This window comes from Somniosus microcephalus, chromosome 9, assembly GCF_052327205.1.
Source record: "Somniosus microcephalus isolate GS21.2 chromosome 9, FLI_Smic_1.0, whole genome shotgun sequence".
NCBI lineage: Eukaryota > Metazoa > Chordata > Chondrichthyes > Squaliformes > Somniosidae > Somniosus > Somniosus microcephalus.
This window is the reverse complement of record NC_140995.1, coordinates 62,751,826-62,771,316: the sequence shown is the minus strand read 5'-3', so window position 1 is coordinate 62,771,316 and position 19,491 is coordinate 62,751,826. Positions and strand designations below refer to the sequence as shown.

Here is a 19,491-nt window from a genome sequence, read left to right as displayed (position 1 = left end):
CTGTAGCCTGAGGCTTCCCTCCTCGCTATTTACCATTCCACCAATTTTTGTGTCATCTGCAAACTTACTGATCATACCTCCTACATTCATATCTAAATCATTAATGTACACTACAAACAGCAAGGGACCCAGCACCAATCCCTGCGGTACACCACTGGACACAGGCTTCCAGTCACAAAAACAACCTTTGACCATCACCCTCTGCCTCCTGCCACTAAGCCAATTTTGGATCCAATGTGCCAAATTGCCCTGGATCCCATGGGCTCTTACCTTCTTGATCAGTCTCCCATGTGGGACTTTGTCAAAAGCCTTACTGAAGTCCATGTAGACTACATCAACTGCACTACCCTCATCCACACACCTAGTCACCCCCTCAAAAAATTCAATCAAATTGGTTAGACATGATCTCCTCCTGACAAAGCCATGCTGACTATCCTTGATTAATCCTTGCCTCTCCAAGTGGAGACTAATTCTGTCCCTCAGAATTTTTTCCAGTAATTTCCCTACCACTGATGTTAGGCTCACTGGCCTGTAATTCCCTGGTTTATCCCTACTACCCTTCTTGAATAATGGTACTACGTTAGCTGTCCTCCAGTCCTCTGGCACCTCCCCTGTGGCCAGAGAGGTTCTGAAAATTTGTGTCAGAGCCCCTGCAATCTCCTCCCTTGCCTCACACAGCAGCCTGGGAGACATCTCATCTGGGCCTGGGGATTTATCCACTTTTAAGCTCGCTAAAACCGCTAGTACCTCCTCCCTCTCAATGCTAATTTGTTCAAGTATATCACAATCCCCCTGCCTGATTTCTATGCCTACATCGTCCTTCTCCATAGTGAACACAGATGCAAAATATTCATTTAAAACCTCACCTACATCTTCTGGCTCTACACACAGATTGCCACTTTAGTTCCTAATGGGCCCTATTCTTTCCCTGGTTATCCTCTTGCCCTTAATATACTTATAAAACACCTTGGGATTTTCCTTTATTTTGCCCACCAGTGTTTTTTCATGCCCCCTCTTCACTCTCCGAATTTATTTTTTAAGTACCCCCCTGCACTTTCTATATTCCTCCAGAGCTTCCACTGTTTTTAGTCCTTTGTATCTGCCAAAAGCCTCCCTTTATTTCCTAATCCATTCTTGTATATCCCAGACATCCAGGGTTCCCTGGACTTGTTGGTCCCACCCTTGACCTTTACGGGAACATGTTGACGCTGTACTCTCTCTATTTCCTTTCTGAATGACTCCCACTGCTCTGATGTGGATTTTCCTACAGGTAGCTGATCCCAGTCCACTTTGGCCAGATCCTGCCTTATCATATTAAAATCAGCCTTCCCCCAATTTAGAACTTTTATTTCCGGTCCATCTTTGTCCTTTTCCATGACTACCATAAATCTCACCGAATTATGGTCACTGTCACCAAAATGCTCTCCTACTGACACTTCTACCACTTGCCTGGCTACATTCCCTAGAATTAGGTCCAGTACCGCCCCCTCTCTTGTAGGACTTTCTACATGTTGGCTCAAAAAGCTCTCCTGGATGCACTTTAAGAATTCCGCACCCTCTGAGCCTTTCACACTCTGACTATCCCAGTTAATATCTTGGAAGTTGAAACCCCCCACTATTATTACCCTATTATTTCTACACTTCTCTGAGATTTGCCTACATATCTGTTCCTCTATCTCCCCCTGACTGTTTGGGGGCCTATAGTACACTACCAGCAAAGTGCTTGCCCCCTTTTTGTTTTTAAGTTCTACCCATATGGCCTCATTAGAGGAACCTACTAAGATACCATCCCTCCTTACTGCAGTAATTGACTCCTTGATTAATATTGCGACACCCATGTCTCTGTGATAGCAACAGTATCATACTCCCAGAAATTTCCTCCAACTAAATATTGGGAAGACCGAAGCCATTGTCTTAGGTCTCCGCCACAAACTCCGTTCTCTAGCCACCGACTCCATCCCTCTCCCTAGCATCTGTCTGAGGCTGAACCAGACTGTCCGTAACCTTAATGTCATATTTGACCCCGAAATGAGCTTCAGACCACATATCCGCGCCATCACTAAGACCGCTTATTGCAACCTCCAGAACATCGCCTGACTCCGCCTATGCCTCAGCTCTGCCTCTCTGCTGCTGAAACTGTCATCCATGCCTTTGTTACCACTAGACCTGACTATTCCAACGCACTCCTGGCTGGCCTCCCATGTATTACCCTCCGTAAACTTGAGGTCATCCAAACTCTGCTGCCCGTGTTCTAACTCGCACCAAGTCCCCATTCACCCCTCACCCCTGCTGACCTACACTGGCTCCCGGTTAAGCAACGCCTCCATTTAAAAATTCTCATCCTTATTTTGAAATCCCTCCATGGCCTCTACCACCCTTTCAGGCAGTGAGTTCCAGACCCCCACCGCCCTCTGGGTGGAAAAATTTCTCCTTAACTCCCCTCTAATCCTTCTACCAATTATTTTAAATCTATGCCCCCTGGCTATTGACCTCTCTGCTAAGGGAAATAGGTGCTTCCTAGCCACTCTATCTAGGTCCCTCATTATTTTATACACCTCAATTAAGTCTTCACTCGGCCTCCTCTGTTCCAAAGAAAGCAACCCAAGCCTATCCAATCTTTCCTTATAGCTAAAACTCTCTAGTCCTGGAAACATCCTTGTAAATCTCCTCTGTACCCTCTCTAGTGCAATCACATCTTTCCTGTAATGTGGTGACCAGAACCGTACGCAGTACTCTAGCTGTGGCCTAACTAGTTTTTTATACAGTTCTCTGCTCTTACTTTCTTTTATTATCCAAGGCAAAGATTATATCTCATATGCTTTCTTAACCACCTCATCTACTTGTCCTGCTACCTTCAGGGATCTGTGGACATGCACTCCAAGGTCTCTCTATTCCTCTACATTTCTTAGAATCCTACCATTTATTGTGTAGCAGGACAAATCCAACCCGGCCAATTACCGCCCCATCAGTCTACTCTCAATCATCAGCAAAGTGATGGAAGGTGTCATCGACAGTGCTAGCAGGCGGCACTGACTCACCAATAACTTGCTCACTGATGCCCAGTTTCGGTTGCACCAAGACCACTCGGCTCCTGACCTCATTACAGCCTTGGTCCAAACATGGACAAAAGAGCTGAATTCCAGAGGTGAGGTGAGAGTGACTGCCCTTGACATCAAGGCAGCATTTGACCCAGTCTGGCATCGAGTCCTAGTAAAACTGAAGTTAATGGGAATCGGGGAAAACGCTCCACTGGCTGGAGCCATACCTAGCACAAAGAAAGATGGTTGTGGTGGTTGAAGGGCAATCATCACAGCCCCAGGACATCGCTGCAGGAGTTCCGCAGGGCAGTGTCCTAGACCCAACCATCTTCAGCTGCTTCATCAATGACCTTCCCTCCAACAGAAGGTCAGAAATGGGGATGTTCGCTGATGACTGCACAGTGTTCAGCGCCATTCGCAACTCCACAGATAATGAAGCAGTGCATGCCCGCATGCAAAAAGGCCTGGACGACGTTCAGGCTTGGGCTGATAAGTGGCAGGTAACATTCGCGCCACAGAAGTGCCAGGCAATGACTATCTCCAACAAGCGAGAGTCTAACCATCTCCCCATGACATTCAATGGCATTACCATCGCTGAATTTCCCACCATCAACATCCTGGGGGCCACCATTAACCAGAAACTTAACTGGACCAGCCACATAAATACTGTGGCAACAAGAACAGGTCAGAGGCTAGGTATTCTGTGGCGAGTGTCTCACCTCCCGACTCCCCAAAGCCTTTCCGCCATCTACAAGGCACAAGTAAGGAGTGTGATGGAATACTCTCCACTTGTCTGGATGAGTGCAGCTCCAACAACATTCAAGGAGCTTGACACCATCCAGGACAAAGCAGCCCGCTTGATTGACACCCCATCCACCACCTTAAACATTCACTCCCTCCACCACTGGCGTACAGTGGCTGCAGTGTGTACCATCTACAAGATGCACTGCTGCAATTCGCCAAGGCTTCTTCGACAGCACCTCCCAAACCCGTGACCTCTTCCACCTAGAAGGACAAGGGCAGCAGGCGCGTGGGAACACCACCACCTCCAAGTTCCCCTCCAAGTCACACACCATCCTGACTTAGAAGTATATCGCCAATCCTTCATCGTCGCTGGGTCAAAATCCTGGAACTCCCTACCTAACAACACTGACTGCAGCGGTTCAAGAAGGTGGCTCATCACCACCTTCTCAAGGGCAACTAGGGATGGGCAATAAATGCTGGTTTTGCCAGCGATGCCCTGATCCCATAAACAAATTAAAAAAAAAATTCCCTTGCCTTGTTAGCCCTCCCCAAATGCATTACCTCGCACTTCTCTGGATTGAATTCAATCCAATCAAGTTAATCAGACATGACCTTCTCTTAACAAATCCATGTTCACTGTCCTTGATTAATCCCTGACTTTCCAAATGATGATTTATACTGTCCCTCAGAATTTTTTCCAATAATTTTCCCACCTCTGAGGCTAGGCTGATTGGCCTGTAATTACTCGGTCTATCCCTTTCTCCCTTTTTAAACAATGGCACAACGTTAGCAGTCCTCCAGTCCTCCGACACCAGGCCTAGAGTCAGAGAGGATTGGAAAATGATAGTCAGAGCCTCTGTTATTTCCTCCCTTGCCTCTCTTAACAATCTGTAATACATTTCATCCGGGCCTGGTGATTTATCTACTTTCAAAGATGCAAAACCTCATAATACTTCCCCTCTCTCTCTGTTTATCCCATCTAATATTTCACACTCCTCCTCCTTAACTACAATGTCTGCATCGTCCCTCTCTTCTGTGAAGACAGACGCAAAGTATATTGATTAAAAACCATACCCACGTCTTCCGCTTCCACACATAGGTTACCTTTTTGGTCTCCAATAGGCCCTACTATTTCCTTAGTTATTCTCTAGCTCTTTATGTATTTATAAAACATCTTTTGGTTTTCCTTGATTTTACTTGCCAATATTTTTTCAGGCCCTCTCTTTGCTTTCTTAATTTCCTTTTTAATTTCACCACTGCACTTTCTGTACTCCTCTAGGCTTTCTGCAGTATTGATCTCTCGGTATCTGACAAAAGCTTCCCTTTTTTTTCCCCTTATCCTCCCCTGTATGCCCCTTGACATCCAGGGGGGCTCTAGATTTGGGAGTCCCACCCTTTTTCTTTGTGGGAACATATTTGCTCTGGACCCTCACTGTCTCCTCCTTGAATGCCTCCCACCGCTCTGACAGTGATTTACCTTCAACACTTCTCTGACACTGATTTACCCTCAAGGGTCGAGGGGCTCAATGGCCTACTCCTTTTCCTATGTTTAGGATTGCAAATAGTACTGATTTGTTATTTAAATTACGTTCTTGGAATGTATGATTCAATGGGAAACAACTGGATCATTTAATTTAAACAAACTAAATGTGACTGAGGTATTTAATTATAATAGCAAAAAGCCAATAAGGCACCTCCCAACTCTTATCACAGCAACCTTAAACTTAGAAATATTTTGTATCAACTTGATTTTGAACACATTTCCTGATCTAAGTAAATTTCTTCTGATTCCATTGAAGCTCTAAAGGGTATTTTGTGGCAAGCATTCATGAAATTAAGTAACAGCATTTCTAAGAATGTTTAAAATGCAATAAAACATTTGAAGATACATCAAAATTACTTTTACACCAAGATTAACTAGTCATTCATCACATTGCTGTTTGTAGGATCTTGCTGTGTGGAAAATGGCTGCCACATTTGTCGAGATAACTGCACTCACAGGGATTCATTGTATGTGGAGCACTTTGGCTTGTTTCTGAGAGATTTAATGAGGCACTATATAAATGCAAGTTTTGCCATCATAAAACAGTTGTTATAACCCTATGCCAGAGTATAAGCAGTTCAGTTACTGTATTTTGGCTACTTCATTTTGTGTATTTAAAATTAATTTACGGTAGATTTTTTAAACTACGATTGTATTAATTATTTTATGTAACTGATTAAATGAACAATAATATTCTTTGAGTAACAATTTAAACAAGGTCATTCTAAACTTCAAAAAAGTAGGTCACTTGTAGTGTAACTGGCAGCTTTTGCAGGATATCTCTAACTTTCCTTGGCTCTTGTTTCAGTTGTGGAAGCCAGCTGCTTGACAAAGTGTGGGAAGCAGACTTAGAGGCCTGTCAGCTCTTTGTCAGAAGTTTACAGCTGAAAGAGGCCAGTTACCGTGCCTCTGAAGGAGAAGAGTACCGAGCAGATGAAGAGGATGAGGCCATTGAAGATGCATGCTCAGAGGTTAAAGATACAAGGGACTGTGTCTTTCCAAGTAAACAAGATTGGTGTGCTATACAGTGTTCTGTTTCTGACCAAAAAGAAACTGATTCATCTGAGGTAACCATTGTATTCTGTATTCCACATCGAATATTTTGACACTGGTTGCCAATGCAGTGCCACTGTTAGATTCAGTAACAGCTTAACAGTTTGAGTTTAGCTACTGGGAGACTCTTAAATAAGGTTTCTTAGATAATCTGCTCCTTACCAGTTCCCACATATTTGTGGATATGATGACTCAATCTGTCCCAATAACTGAGTCTATAGGCAGGAATTTAACTCCGGAGTCTTTCGGAGTTGTTGTCCCGCCTCCATCGAGATGCGGCCAATCCACACGATTTTAACTTGATTGACCTTGTTGAGCCTGCCCAGCGGGCTCAGCAGGCCAATTAAGGGCCACCCGGCAACAGGTGACGTCACAGACTGAAATGTCATCTGTCAAGAGCTTTTGACAGATGAAATATCAGTGTTTCACAGCTGTTTGAAGCTGTCAAACACTGACGGTCTTACTTCTAATCTGAGTCCATCTCCACAGACTCAGTTAGAAATCTCTCCTACACAGAAAGCTGCAGGCTGTCACTTTTGACAGTTCACAGCCATTCTGCTTTCTGTGCCGGTGAGATGAGGGACTCCCGGAACCTAAAGGAAGGAAGGCTGAAAAGGTATGTAAAACTTATTTAATCACTTTAGACACACAAAACACACTTACCTTTGCACTCATGCACACATCACTCACCTGAACACCGACATCTCGACCCCTACAAGTCCTTCAGCCTGACGGCCCGCCTCCTCTAACTTGGCGTGGTTTGGAGCCGTCGGGAATCCCATACTTCAACATCAAAAATAGGGATTAGGCTAAAAACTGCCTGTTAACTACCTGTTAACAGGCAGTTAATTGGCACTAATCCCTTCCCGCCTCGGGTAGGTGGGTCCCAGTGCGGGGCGGGTACCTGCCTCCTTTGAAACTGGCATGGAGGCGGGTTTGGGTGCGGGAAGGGGTCGGGACCCGTGATTTTGGGATTTTAACCCCCCGCACGCCTCCAATCCCGACTCCACAGCACAATGAAAATCCTGCCCAATTACTGTTATTAATAAACAATTGTTGGCAGTTTGGCCAAAATCAAAGAGTGATTCAAATTCCAAACTGCATTGCTCACTTGTGTAGAACACTTTCTACCAATTTGTAAAATAGAATTATGAAGAGATTGTGTATATATCCTCTGTTTTAATTCCATATTTACTTCACTTGCAGGGAATTTGTTATTTTAATTTGTACGTAAAGAATACTTAGCAGCTACATTTGTATTACATAAAATTTAAAAATCCAGAGCTGATAATGACCAAACCTTTGATGTACATTTTTGCTCATGAGTTATATAATCAGCCTCACTATAAAAATAAAATCACAGGCCACTAACAGCTATAACATATTCCATTTATGAGATTTATATTTTTAACCAGATAAAAAATTAATTTGAATGACTATTAAAACGGAGAAAACCAACTAATGATATTTGCAGTGTCATATGTGTGGGAATAACATGATAATTTTCCACATGAGTATTGTATATACAGTAGTTTCATTTTCAAGAAGGGAGATTTGTATTGGTACATTTGTTTTAAGTTTTAAACCAAAACTTAAAACATTCAAAGAGCTAAGTTACATTTATTCTCATAATAACTTTCATTAAACTGCCTTGTATAGGAATAGTTTTGGTATTTCAGCAACTTTTCCATTAAGGAGAACCCTTAAAAATTAAACAGAATTTATAAGTGGTAAATAGGAAGACACGGTCAGGTGAAGAATCCATATAGGAAATGGGCTGTCTATTTCCTCACATCCCCCCTGTATCTCTTGCCCAAAACCTTAAATCTGTGTCCCCAGTCCTTGTACCATCAACTAGTGGGAACAGCCTTTCCCCGTCTCGCCTATCCAAACCCGTCATAATCTTGTACACCGCTATCAAATCACCCCACAACCGCCTTTGCTCTAATGAAAACAAATCCAGCTTCTCCAACCTGTCCTTGTAGCTAAGATCCCCCATCCCCGGAACCATTCTGGTAAATCTCCTCTGCACCCTCTCAAGTGCCTTCACATCCTTCCTAAAGTGTGGTGACCAGAACTGGACGCAATACTCCAGTTGTGGCCTAACCAGCACTTTATAAAGGTTCAGCATAACTTCTCTACTTTTGTACTCAATACCTCTATTTATGAAGCCCAAGAACCCATATGCTTTGCTAACCACTCTCTCAGGGACCTATATACATTAACTCCCAGGTCCCTCTGTCCCTGCACACTCTTTAAATCTGTGCCATTGCCTCTCCCTGTTCCTTCTGCCAAAATGCATCAACTCACACTTCTCTGTATTAAATTCCATCTGCCACTTGTCTGCCCATTCTGCTAGCCTTTCTATGTCCTGTTGCAGTCGATTAGCATCACCTCACTGTTTGCCACCCCCCCAAATTTGGTGTCATTGGCAAATTTAGAAATACTACGCTGTATTCCAATATCCAGGTCTGTATCTGTAAACAGAAAGTATTTGGGTGTGTAACCATCAACAGAACTCGGAGGGAAATTATGTTATGGATTTAACAGGATTTAAATAAGAAAAATCCAAGCATAGATGAAACAAGAATACATATATACACTCACAGTTATATTTTTCATGTGTATGAGTTTTGGGAAACAAAAACATAAAGAGTAAAATGGGGAGCACTAAAAAAGTAGCCATGTAGGGGCTTTTATACACAGTCTTATCTTGTTCTGCAACTCACTACTATTGCTGCAGGTTCTTTCCTTAGCCTAAATATTCACAGTAATGGAGTTACACAAATTTTATAAGGGGGAATAAAAGAGGTGAAAGCTGACTTGATGTCCTAAAACCAATATCTAAAAATATATCTCTTCCCATAATGATTTGCATATGTTCTATCCTCGTCACTTTTCATTGACCTATATAGAGTCATTGAACATGATTACAGTACATTTTAGACAAAACCATATAGAATACGAATTCTTATAAAGAGAGAATCCTACTGTCAACTGAAACCTATTTAATATAGTGGTGCTTTCAAAATGCTAACTTAGCCACACTAAACACTTCTGGGTATATATGGAGTTTTGGAAAAACAAAACTTGTCATTGCTGTTGATCAGCTAAATTGGGTTGTGTAGCTATGTTTGATAACAGTTCTTTCTCTTCCTTCTGCTGACTTAACTAACAGCCTTCCTCATATTATACACTATTGCATGCCAATTCTCAATTTAGATTCTGCATGGAGATCAGCAGCTTTGTAACTGAACCTAATTTTGACTCTTCTTTCCAACGTATTTACTGTAGTAGTTTGTGGTAAATACCTAAAGCTTACTTTTTAATTTCCTGACCTCTTTCTATGCCCTGCATGCTGTGCAGTGCTCCCTTTCTGTCCCTATGAAGGAGAGGCTGACCTTCCCAGTAACCTACTAGATTCCAAGTCAGTGAAGGTGAGAAACGGCCAAAGGTAACACTACTGCCATCTAGTATTTCTGTAGTAGACAATTGGGTGCTGTGTCGATCTTTAAAATAGACATTTAATTAATATTTCTCATACATGAATATACTTTTTTGTTACTTTTTAAATTCTTAGGAGTATATCTGTGATCCTGCACTTCCAGTGGAGAAACCGTGCTTGAAGGGACCATGGATGAAATGGGTCTAGGATAATGTAGCCTTGATTCTTTGACCTAGGTTTGCTGCGAATGTGGCTCCCCGCTAGGAGCACGAGATCATAGAATTACACCTCATAGGAAATAACATGCTGATACTTCTTTGTATTTTGTTATGTACATATAATTTATAACTATGTAGCTGCAGTATGTGTTCTAACAATCATTACAAAATACAGGCACCTGTTTAACTATAAAATAAATACTTGAATTGACAGCCTAAATAAATTTGATATACTTTACAGCTCAATTTGTTTTTGCCAGTTCTTTTATTCTAAAAGTTTCTGAGGTTATAAGGCTAATTATAAATTAAAAAGGATATAAACTAAGTACAAGCCACAGTTCATAATAGTATTGCCTAACTAGTTAAGTCTATTCAATGTGAACGATATTGTTTGAAATAGTACAAAAGAATTTCTAGTTAATAAAGTGAAGGAATATATGGCTAATAATAGCTATAACACTTGGAAAGAATTAAGATTGAACAAACCAAGAAAGAAATGTAAAATATGTATAATTTTTTTGTTTCTTCTGAATAAAAGTATTAAGTAAATATAAAATGGAAAGCTACATCCTTCAAAAACAGACCACCATGTGTTGTTATGCCTATAATTTACAAACATAGAGGGAGTGAAATTGTTCTTGGTAGCGCAAAGTGGGCAAAAGCGAATCAGCAGCCCGTTTTACACCGTGCCCAATAAAGAAAACCATGTAGGTGTAAAATGGGCTGCTAATTAGCTATCAGCCATTTTGTGCATCCACCCAAATTATACCCCCATAGTATAAACATAGTGGACTAGTTTAACATACAGTATTTAGCAAGCAAGTTGCAGTCTTAGAACCTACATCGTTTACAAAGATGGGGTACATAGTTAATCCTGAAATGAGGAAAGTTTCATAAAATAAGGAGTGACAAATTCAAGGCTGGATTATGAAGGTCTTATACCATTATTCTGGATTTAACATCTGTTATTTATTCTTGTCTGTTTGATTTTCTGCATAGAGTTTTTAGTATAGTGTGAGTTTCTACCCTGAGTTTCCATTCCTGAACTATTGCAGAGTACATATTATTTCTGTATGCCATTATTTCCTTCCTTCATTATTATTAGGGACGTGATTACAGGGCACTTAGAAAATCATAATATAATTGGGCAGAGTTGACACTGATTAATGAAAGGAAAATTGTGTTTGACAAATCTGATCAGAGTCTTTTGAGGTTGTAATCAATGTTCGCTATAATTTTTTTTGGGTGCGCACCCATTCAAAATACCGCACATGCGTGGTTTTTCCTATTTAAAAGCCGGTGAGCTGGCTGCGTGGGAGCTGCAGAGCGCAACGTGGCTGTGCGGCCATGCTGCTTAAAGGGGACATTGGTTGTAACTGGCAGGATGGATAAGGAGGAACCAGTGGATGTAGTGTATTTGGATTTTCAAAAAACATTCAATAAGGTGCCACACAAGGGGTTATTACACAAAATTAGGGTTCATGGGATTGGGGCTAATATATTAGCATGGATTGAGGATTTGTTAATGGACAGAAAGTAGGGTTGGCAGGCTGTAACTAACGGGGTACCGCAAGGATCAGTGCTCGGGCCTCAGCTATTTACAATCTATTATCAGTGACTTCGATGAGGGGACCGAGTGTAATGTATCCAAGTTTGCTGCTGATACAAAGTTAGGTGGAAAAGTAAGCTGTGAGGAGGAAGCAAGGAGGCTGCAAAGGGATTTAGACAAGTTGAGTGATTGGGCAAGGACATGGTAGATGGAATATAATGTGGATAAATGTGAAGTTATCCATTTTGGTAAGAAAAATAGAAAAACAGAATATTTTTTAATTGGTAAGAGACTAGGAAATGTTGATATTCAGAGGGACCTGGGTGTCCTTGTACATGAATCACAGAAAATTAACATGCGATTACAGCAAGCAATTAGGAAAGCAAATGGTATGTTAGCCTTTATTGCAAAGGGATTGGAGTATAAGAGTAAAGACGTCTTACTACAATTATTTAGGTGTTGATGAGATCACACCTGGCATACTGTTTTGGTCTCCTTACCTAAGGAATGATATATTTGCCTTAGAGGGAGTGCACCAAAGGTTCATTAGACTGATTCCTGGGATGAGGGGATTGTCCTATAAGGAGAGAGTGAATAGATTAGGCCGATATTCCTAGAGTTTAGAATAATGAGAGATGATCATATAAAATTCTTAAAGGACTTGACAGGGTAGATGCTGGATGTCTCCCTTGGTCTAGAACTAGGGGGGGTCACAGTCTTGGAATAAGGAGTCGGCCATTTAGGACTGAGATGAGGAGAAATTTCTTCACTCAAAGGGTTGTGAATCTTTGGAATTCTCTACCCCAGAGAGTTGTGGATGCTCAGTCGTTGAGTATATTCAAGGCAGAGGTAGATAGATTTTTGGATACTAAGGGAATCAAGAGATATGGGGATAGTGCAAAAGGTAGAGTTGAGGTAGAAGATTAACCATGATCTTATTGAATGGCGGAGCAAGCCCGAAGGGCTGAATGGCCTATTCCTGCTCCTATTTCTTATGTTAAATTCATCAAGGCCTAGCTTTCTTTCATTTGGGGAGAGGAAACTAGAAAGGATGATCATTTTTATCATGGTGACACTGAATGTAAGTAACACAAGGATGCAACTGATGTCATTTAATTCTGTGTTCAAACAACAAAACAAGGTTTACTATTTCAGAAGAGTGGCCCTTTAATTAATTGCTATATTCAGTGCTTCTCAAATCAAGAACTGGCCCACGCTGTTCATTGCTATCCTCCACTGTCCTCCACAGTGCTCTTGCCAGTGGAACATTTGTATGTCACTATCTTGGAACACCCTCCCACATGTATATTATCCTGTACTTAATTCTGCTGTTCAGTAACTTTTATTACCTTCCAGAAGGCATCATTAGTAACTACATTTAACATCAAATCATGTTGATAGTTTTATCTATAGTACATATAATACAGAATAGAGTTTAGTAGGATCTTGAGTCTCATTCATACCCAAGACCTTCACAACCCACTAACAATTTTGTCACTTGTGTATAAAGACTTCCTTCTTCATGGTATTCACTGTCTCTGATTGTATGTTTTTTGTACCCCTTATGTAGTTATACAGATAAACTAAAGTACATCTTTCCCTTGCAAATGACTATTCTTTCACTTACCTTAGCTTTGGTATCTTCTTTCTTGTTTATCAATATTATTGATGTATACTTTTTAAATGATAATTGATGTAAACTTCTTGTGCCATCACCATCATATACTTAACAACCTTTTGTATATTCATTTCTTAGGTGTCAATGAAATGTTCTTTCAGCATCAAGGATACACAGTCAGAGGTGAGTGTTTGGAAGTTCTCTCCTGGTGCTGCAGCTTGTAGTGTGGCACAAGTAGAAAGGGAAAAGGCCAATATGATTTCCTACTGTGTACTTTAGAGGCACAAAGTGCAATATTCAAAGAACCACACTGTGTTGTTTTCCTAACAATCCAAAAAGTTCTATTATTACTTACTAGCTGGGGGAGCCCGGCTTTGCCAGGGCTGTTTTGGGCCGGGTGGTTTAAATCGAGTGCGAGGCTTTGGGGCCTCTCTCTGTCCCTCTGTGAATCTGCTGCCGGGCAACATTTTAAATCGAGTCCCAGGCTTTTGGGCCCTGTCTGTGTCCCTCTCTCAATCTGCTGCCGGGCAACATTTCTACCTTTTAATACCTTGAAAGATGAAAGTGAAAGTACTTTAAAAACGTTTTTGGTAAATCTTATGTTATTTTTAAAAGAGATACTAACTTTTTCAAAGCTGGATGATCAAAGTAGTTTGAGCTGGAAGCTGAAGTAATGGCAGTGAAACAATGGCTGCCAGATCCCTGAGATGAAAATGATTAGTCCTGCCCACACACACACACCGATTGGCCAACCATCAGGGGACCGTACTGTAGAATTGGTCAATCGTGACGGCACAGGATTGGTCGAACCTTGACGTCAGTCAATCAATGCTAAGTAGCAGATAATGAGTTTAATTTTGAAGGTTTTTTGCATAAGGCGCGAACAATTTTCGTCCGACCGAAAAGTAAATACGCTTACGACCGTCCCGGAACCGTAAGCTTTCTTCGGAGGTAACGCGCGCGTAGGTACGCTCTATAACTTTCGAGCGCATAGCCGGACAGATGCACACGTGAGGACAGACAGAAGGACAGACAGACAGAACGATCCGTTTATATATATATATATATAATATACATAAAACTTGGTGTTGGATGAAAAATCCTTGTCCGTGGTGATCCAAGTATAAATCCTGGTCAGCGGTGATCCAAGTATAAATCCTTGTCCGTGGTGATCCAAGTATAAATCCTGGTCAGTGGTGATCCAAGTATAAATCCTGGTCAGTGGTGATCCAAGTATAAATCCTGGTCAGTGGTGATCCAAGTATAAATCCTGGTCAGTGGTGATCCAAGTATAAATCCTTGTCCGTGGTGATCCAAGTATAAATCCTGGTCAGTGGTGATCCAAGTATAAATCCTTGCCCGTGGTGATCCAAGTATAAATCCTGGTCAGTGGTGATCCAAGTATAAATCGTTGTCTGTGGTGATCCAAGTATAAATCCTGGTCAGTGGTGATCCAAGTATAAATCCTGGTCTGTGGTGATCCAAGTATAAATCCTGGTCAGTGGTAATCCAAGTATAAATCCTGGTTATTGGTGATCCAAGTATAAATCCTGGTCATTGGTGATCCAAGGACCAACTCCCGCATGAAGATGGCGTGAACGACGTCAGGCTAGCGGACGGGAATCTGGAGACCGCAGCTGGGTCTGGAAACAGTCTCTCACAGTCAGGTAAGTGACTGGGAGGCAGGGAAGACCTACTGCCCCTCCTCGCCTACAGGGAAACATTTTTTAAGACATTTCTTATTTAAAATTACTTACCTTTTTGTCTTTCTTTTGTGCCTGCTGGGTTTCCCTAGCGAGGCCAGGAGCTTGCGCTGACATCACAACACAAAGTTAAAATAGCGTTGGGGTCTGATTGAGGTCATCAGGCCCCAACCGTTGCATTTTAATGAAGCGCTTGCCTGCCTATGGCAAAGCCCTCACTCACCGAAAAGCTAGGAGTTAAAATACCTGCCAACGTGAGTGCAGTGTCTAGTTGGAGGGCAGGACTCGTCCTCTATTTTAACCTCTCGCTTGCCCCATTCTCATAAGGTGCGGGTGATTAAAAATTGGTCCTTTTGTAGGAATGTCTAGTTCCTATCAAGAGACTGAGGTCGACTCAGGCGATCAAACAAACGATGTTTAATGAAAAACTAACAGAGTTTAACAACAAAATGCAAGAGAACTACGTATACAGGTCTAGTCAGTTCGGAGGCTCCACGAGGACTGCTCGGGCAGTCCCGTGGTTGACGTCATCACGTTTTTCCCGCCGGTGGGGGATCACATGATGAACGACGTGACATCATCACGTTTGCCCGCGCTCTTAAAGGGACCGCGCTCTGTACATGCAAACAGTAAAACAAAGATACAGACTCAGGCTTTAGCTAACATATTGTTAAAGGGAATTATATATAGTTGGTCTGAGTCCCTCCGCCACACTTTAGTTTTTTTCCATATATTACTATAAGCATTAGGCAATCTCTGCTATTGACCATTATTTTCACACTACTTAAAGAAAGCATTTAAGACATTAAATCCTTAGAACGTTATATTTATATTTATAAAATGTCAGCACTAAAATGTAAAAGAAAATGAACAATGCTAACGTTTATTAGGTATCTCTTTAAAGATAGCAAATGGATGATGGATTTTCCTAGCTGTTAAGATATAATTGTTTACATATTTAGGTTTAAAGTTTAACATGTAATAGAAGGTCAGCCAAACAGATATGATGTAATTATTTCTGTGATAACAAATTCTTAGGTGTTATGGCTATAGTGTTTGAAGACTGAAATAATTGGAAGCATGTGTTGGAGTGGCATGCTGAATACATTTAAAGGCAGTTAGTTAAACCATGTGTTTTTTGCAATCTGTTTTCCCCTGGGCTAATTGCTTATTACACAGATGACTTTCCAGCATGACCTCTGATTACAAATTAAAGAAATACAAATTTTAAATTGACATTTGAAATATACCCTGGAAATAATATCATCCAAACAATCAAATCTTCCATGAACTTTAGATTAGGTTATTTCTTTGGTTTAAATAGTGGGTTATATTTTCTTGTTCTGTTGATAAGACCTGAATACACATGGGCCCCAAAAATATGCAATCTGCAATCTCCGCAATTATGCTGGCATTACATCCACCAGTGTCCTTCAGCACTGATCCCGCCAGACTTTGTGGGGTCATTTGGAGGGCAACTCATTTGCATGGGGCCAGCTGGTGCATCTCAGGTCCTGGCATGCTATATGATGCTGGAAACACTGCACCTAGCCACCATCATGGGAGGGATGACCAGGGGTCCCCCTTCCTCTCTGAATACCCCATGCATTGGTTCCTGTATAAAGGGGCCAATTCATCGAAGTTACCTAATCTTAGGGGGTCCACACTGCTTCTCTAGTCTGAACATTCTGATCCCTCCGGAGGGGTCTATCTGTGCCCTTCTGAAGGCCAGTACGTCTCATCTCACCAGGCATATCAACCTCCAGTGTTGGGTCAGGTCCGTTTCAGCATAGGTAGTCCCTGCCTCAAGGGAGATGTCTTGCCTCTAACCTATGAACTGACTGACTGACTTGAGACTAATTTTTTAAGCACTTGCTGCATTCTGTACTACTAACCAACTTTTTCAAGCACAGCAGGAGGTGAGTGTACAGCTTTAAGGTGCTGAACCTGCGCTATTAATAAGCCGCTATAGAGGAAATACAACCCTCCCACCTCCATTCTATCCTCTGCACTCACAATGCATCATGCAAAATGTAACAGCACTATACTAATGACAGTATCTCGCAAAACCCAGTGGAACAAACAGTACTGTGTAAAGTGCCTCTTTGCTGCCAGTGTGTTAGGAGTGCAATTTCATGGCAATGGCCCAGAAATTCGGGTCTCCACGGGTGAGTACGCACGGGGTACTCACCCGTAAACCCAATGGAAGTGCCCGTTTCCTGCATGCACTGCGCATGCGCGGGAAACCGGCACTTCCGTGCCCCTGAAAGCAGGGGTTCAGAGGTCGTGCGCGGGAGAGGCTGCGCGTGCGCATCGAACTTCGTTTTTTTTAACAGGTTTTCCCGGGAAGGTAAGTCTCCAGAAGTTAGACATAAGGCCTGCTTTTTACAAGGTAAGTGGGGAATTAATTTAAATTAAAACATTTTTTCCACAGGTTTATTATTTTTAAATACTTTAAAGAAAGGTAAGTTTATTTTTAGGCCCGTTAGAAAATAAAATTACTTTTTTTCAAAAATTTAAATTATTGTTTAAAATAGTTATTTCATGTAATTTATAGTTTATTTAAAAATGTGATGTTTTAAATTTATTTGAAGATTTAGTGATGTTTTGGGGCCCGTAGTATTTCTAAGTTTGACAGCACTTCCTGTCAGACTTAGGAATGGAGCATTCCCTGCTCCGATTGGCTCTCCATGGCCCACGTGATCCCAGGGGACGCATCGAACTAACTGCGCCCCTGGGATACGCAAGCACTGCGCACCGGCTGTTGGAGCAGGCCCAGGATCGGAATTCCACGGGGGCCCACAGCTCAACGGCCGGCGCGCTAGATAAATGCAGGTCGGGGGCTTGCACCCGCGGGAAGCCCCCGACCCAAATTTCTGGGCCTATATTACTGATTCCATCTGGTTTTAAATTTTGGACTGTGCTCAGTACAAAGATTTGTAGAACTGAAAATTGCTTGAAATATTATGATAAATCTTTAATTATTGTGCAGTAACCAAGTCAATATATTGATACAACTTTCAAGACTGAAATCAACAGATTTTTATTAGGTAAAGGTATCAAGGAATATGGATCAAAGACAGGTAAATGGAGTGAGGGACAGATCAGTCATAGAAACATAGAAGATAGGAGCAGGAGTAGGCCATTCGGCCTTTCGAGCCTGCTCCGCCATTCAACGAGATCATGGCTGATCATCCAAACCCTAGCACCCGGTCGCTACACCGACAGCCATCCCACCCAAGCCCTATCCCCGTAACCCCACGTATTTAATCCCCCCTAACACTAAGGGTCAATTTTTATCATGGCCAATCAACCTAACCCGCACATTTTTGGACTGTGGGAGGAAACCGGAGCACCCGGAGAAAACCCACGCAAACACGGGGAGAATGTGCAAACTCCACACAGACAGTCACCCGAGGCCGGATTTGAACCCGGGTCCATGGCGCTGTGAGGCAACAGTGCTAACCACTATGCCACCGTGCTAATTAAATGGTGGAACAGGCTTGAGGGGCTGAATGGCCGCCTCCTGTTCCTATGTTTCTATATTCATACAATATAGAGTTGAAATACAGTGAGTAAAAGTATGGAATTCTCCTAAAGTTAAAGTATATCTGATAAGTATAAGGGCCTGATTTCTAGCTAATGAAGCTGCTTAAGAACAGCCATTGGGAAAAAATAATTTTCTAGTTTAACTTGCCATCATTGGTAAATTTACATCGTCAATACTATTGGGATGTAAATGCACATAATTACCTTGAATTTACTGCCAAAAGTAGCATTAATGGCTGCATACAGGACAATCCACTTCTATATCTTAACTGATATTAATTCAGGTCCTTCATACTGTCAGCCTTAATTATTCCTGTAAGCCTATCCATGGTATCAAACAGTAATTGTTTAAACAAAAACATTAAAGAACATCAGATATTATGTTCAAATTACTTAGAGACATGTAAATATGATAGTTTTGATACAAGTTAAAAGTACATTTAAAGTACTACAATTCACACAGACCATGGAATTTTGTGTTTTTGTAGGTTGCCTATAAGGGTTCTGCAGTGGACATAGGAGAACAGTGTGAAGCAATTAACAACAGGCTGCTATGTTTGGAAGACCAGCTGCAAATGGCAATAAACAATCATGATGACAGTCTTACTCATATCCTTTAGTTTGGGATCATAGAATTAGAAGTTGAAGTTTTGCTGCTGTGCACTGAGTGCTGCGAGAGTTTGGTAAGTGGAGTGTTCGGGCAAGTGGGAGGTGAGGGAGTGTTTTTTGCTCTGTTTTGTTCCCCGCTCCCAGGCTCAGACAGCACTGCGGAGGCGGAGCAGCGAGACGAGTCAACCAAACAGGCCCCACAGACAGTATTCAAGGAGGAGGTTGGCGATCAGCTGGGTTGGTTGGTTTTCTTCTCTTTTATACCTTTAAGTTGGTAAGTCCTATTGAATAGTGGTGTAATATTATCTATATTGGGGCAGAGGGTCTTCATAACTAATAAGAAATTTAATTAATTACATAGATATGGGTGAACAGGTGATGTGTCACTGTTGCGAAATGTGGGAGCCGGTGGACCCCATTGA

At 41.8% G+C, this 19,491-nt stretch overlaps 1 protein-coding gene across 2 annotated transcripts in view; it reads left to right on the top strand.

The window, feature by feature from the left end:
* disc1 (DISC1 scaffold protein) overlaps positions 1-19,165 on the top strand; it is a 108,785-nt gene extending 89,620 nt beyond the window's left edge. Inside the window, exons 10-12 of one of the 2 annotated variants that reach the window (XM_085996665.1) lie at positions 6,134-6,392; positions 13,347-13,391; positions 18,949-19,165. In XM_085996665.1, coding sequence (XP_085852791.1) covers positions 6,134-6,392; positions 13,347-13,391; positions 18,949-19,080 — 436 coding nt within the window. In that variant the 3' untranslated portion in view covers positions 19,081-19,165. Of the gene's footprint in view, positions 1-6,133; positions 6,393-9,958; positions 13,392-18,948 lie in introns of those variants that run through there. The other variant, XM_085996666.1, reaches the window with a different exon arrangement.
* Positions 19,166-19,491: the final 326 nt, after the last annotated feature.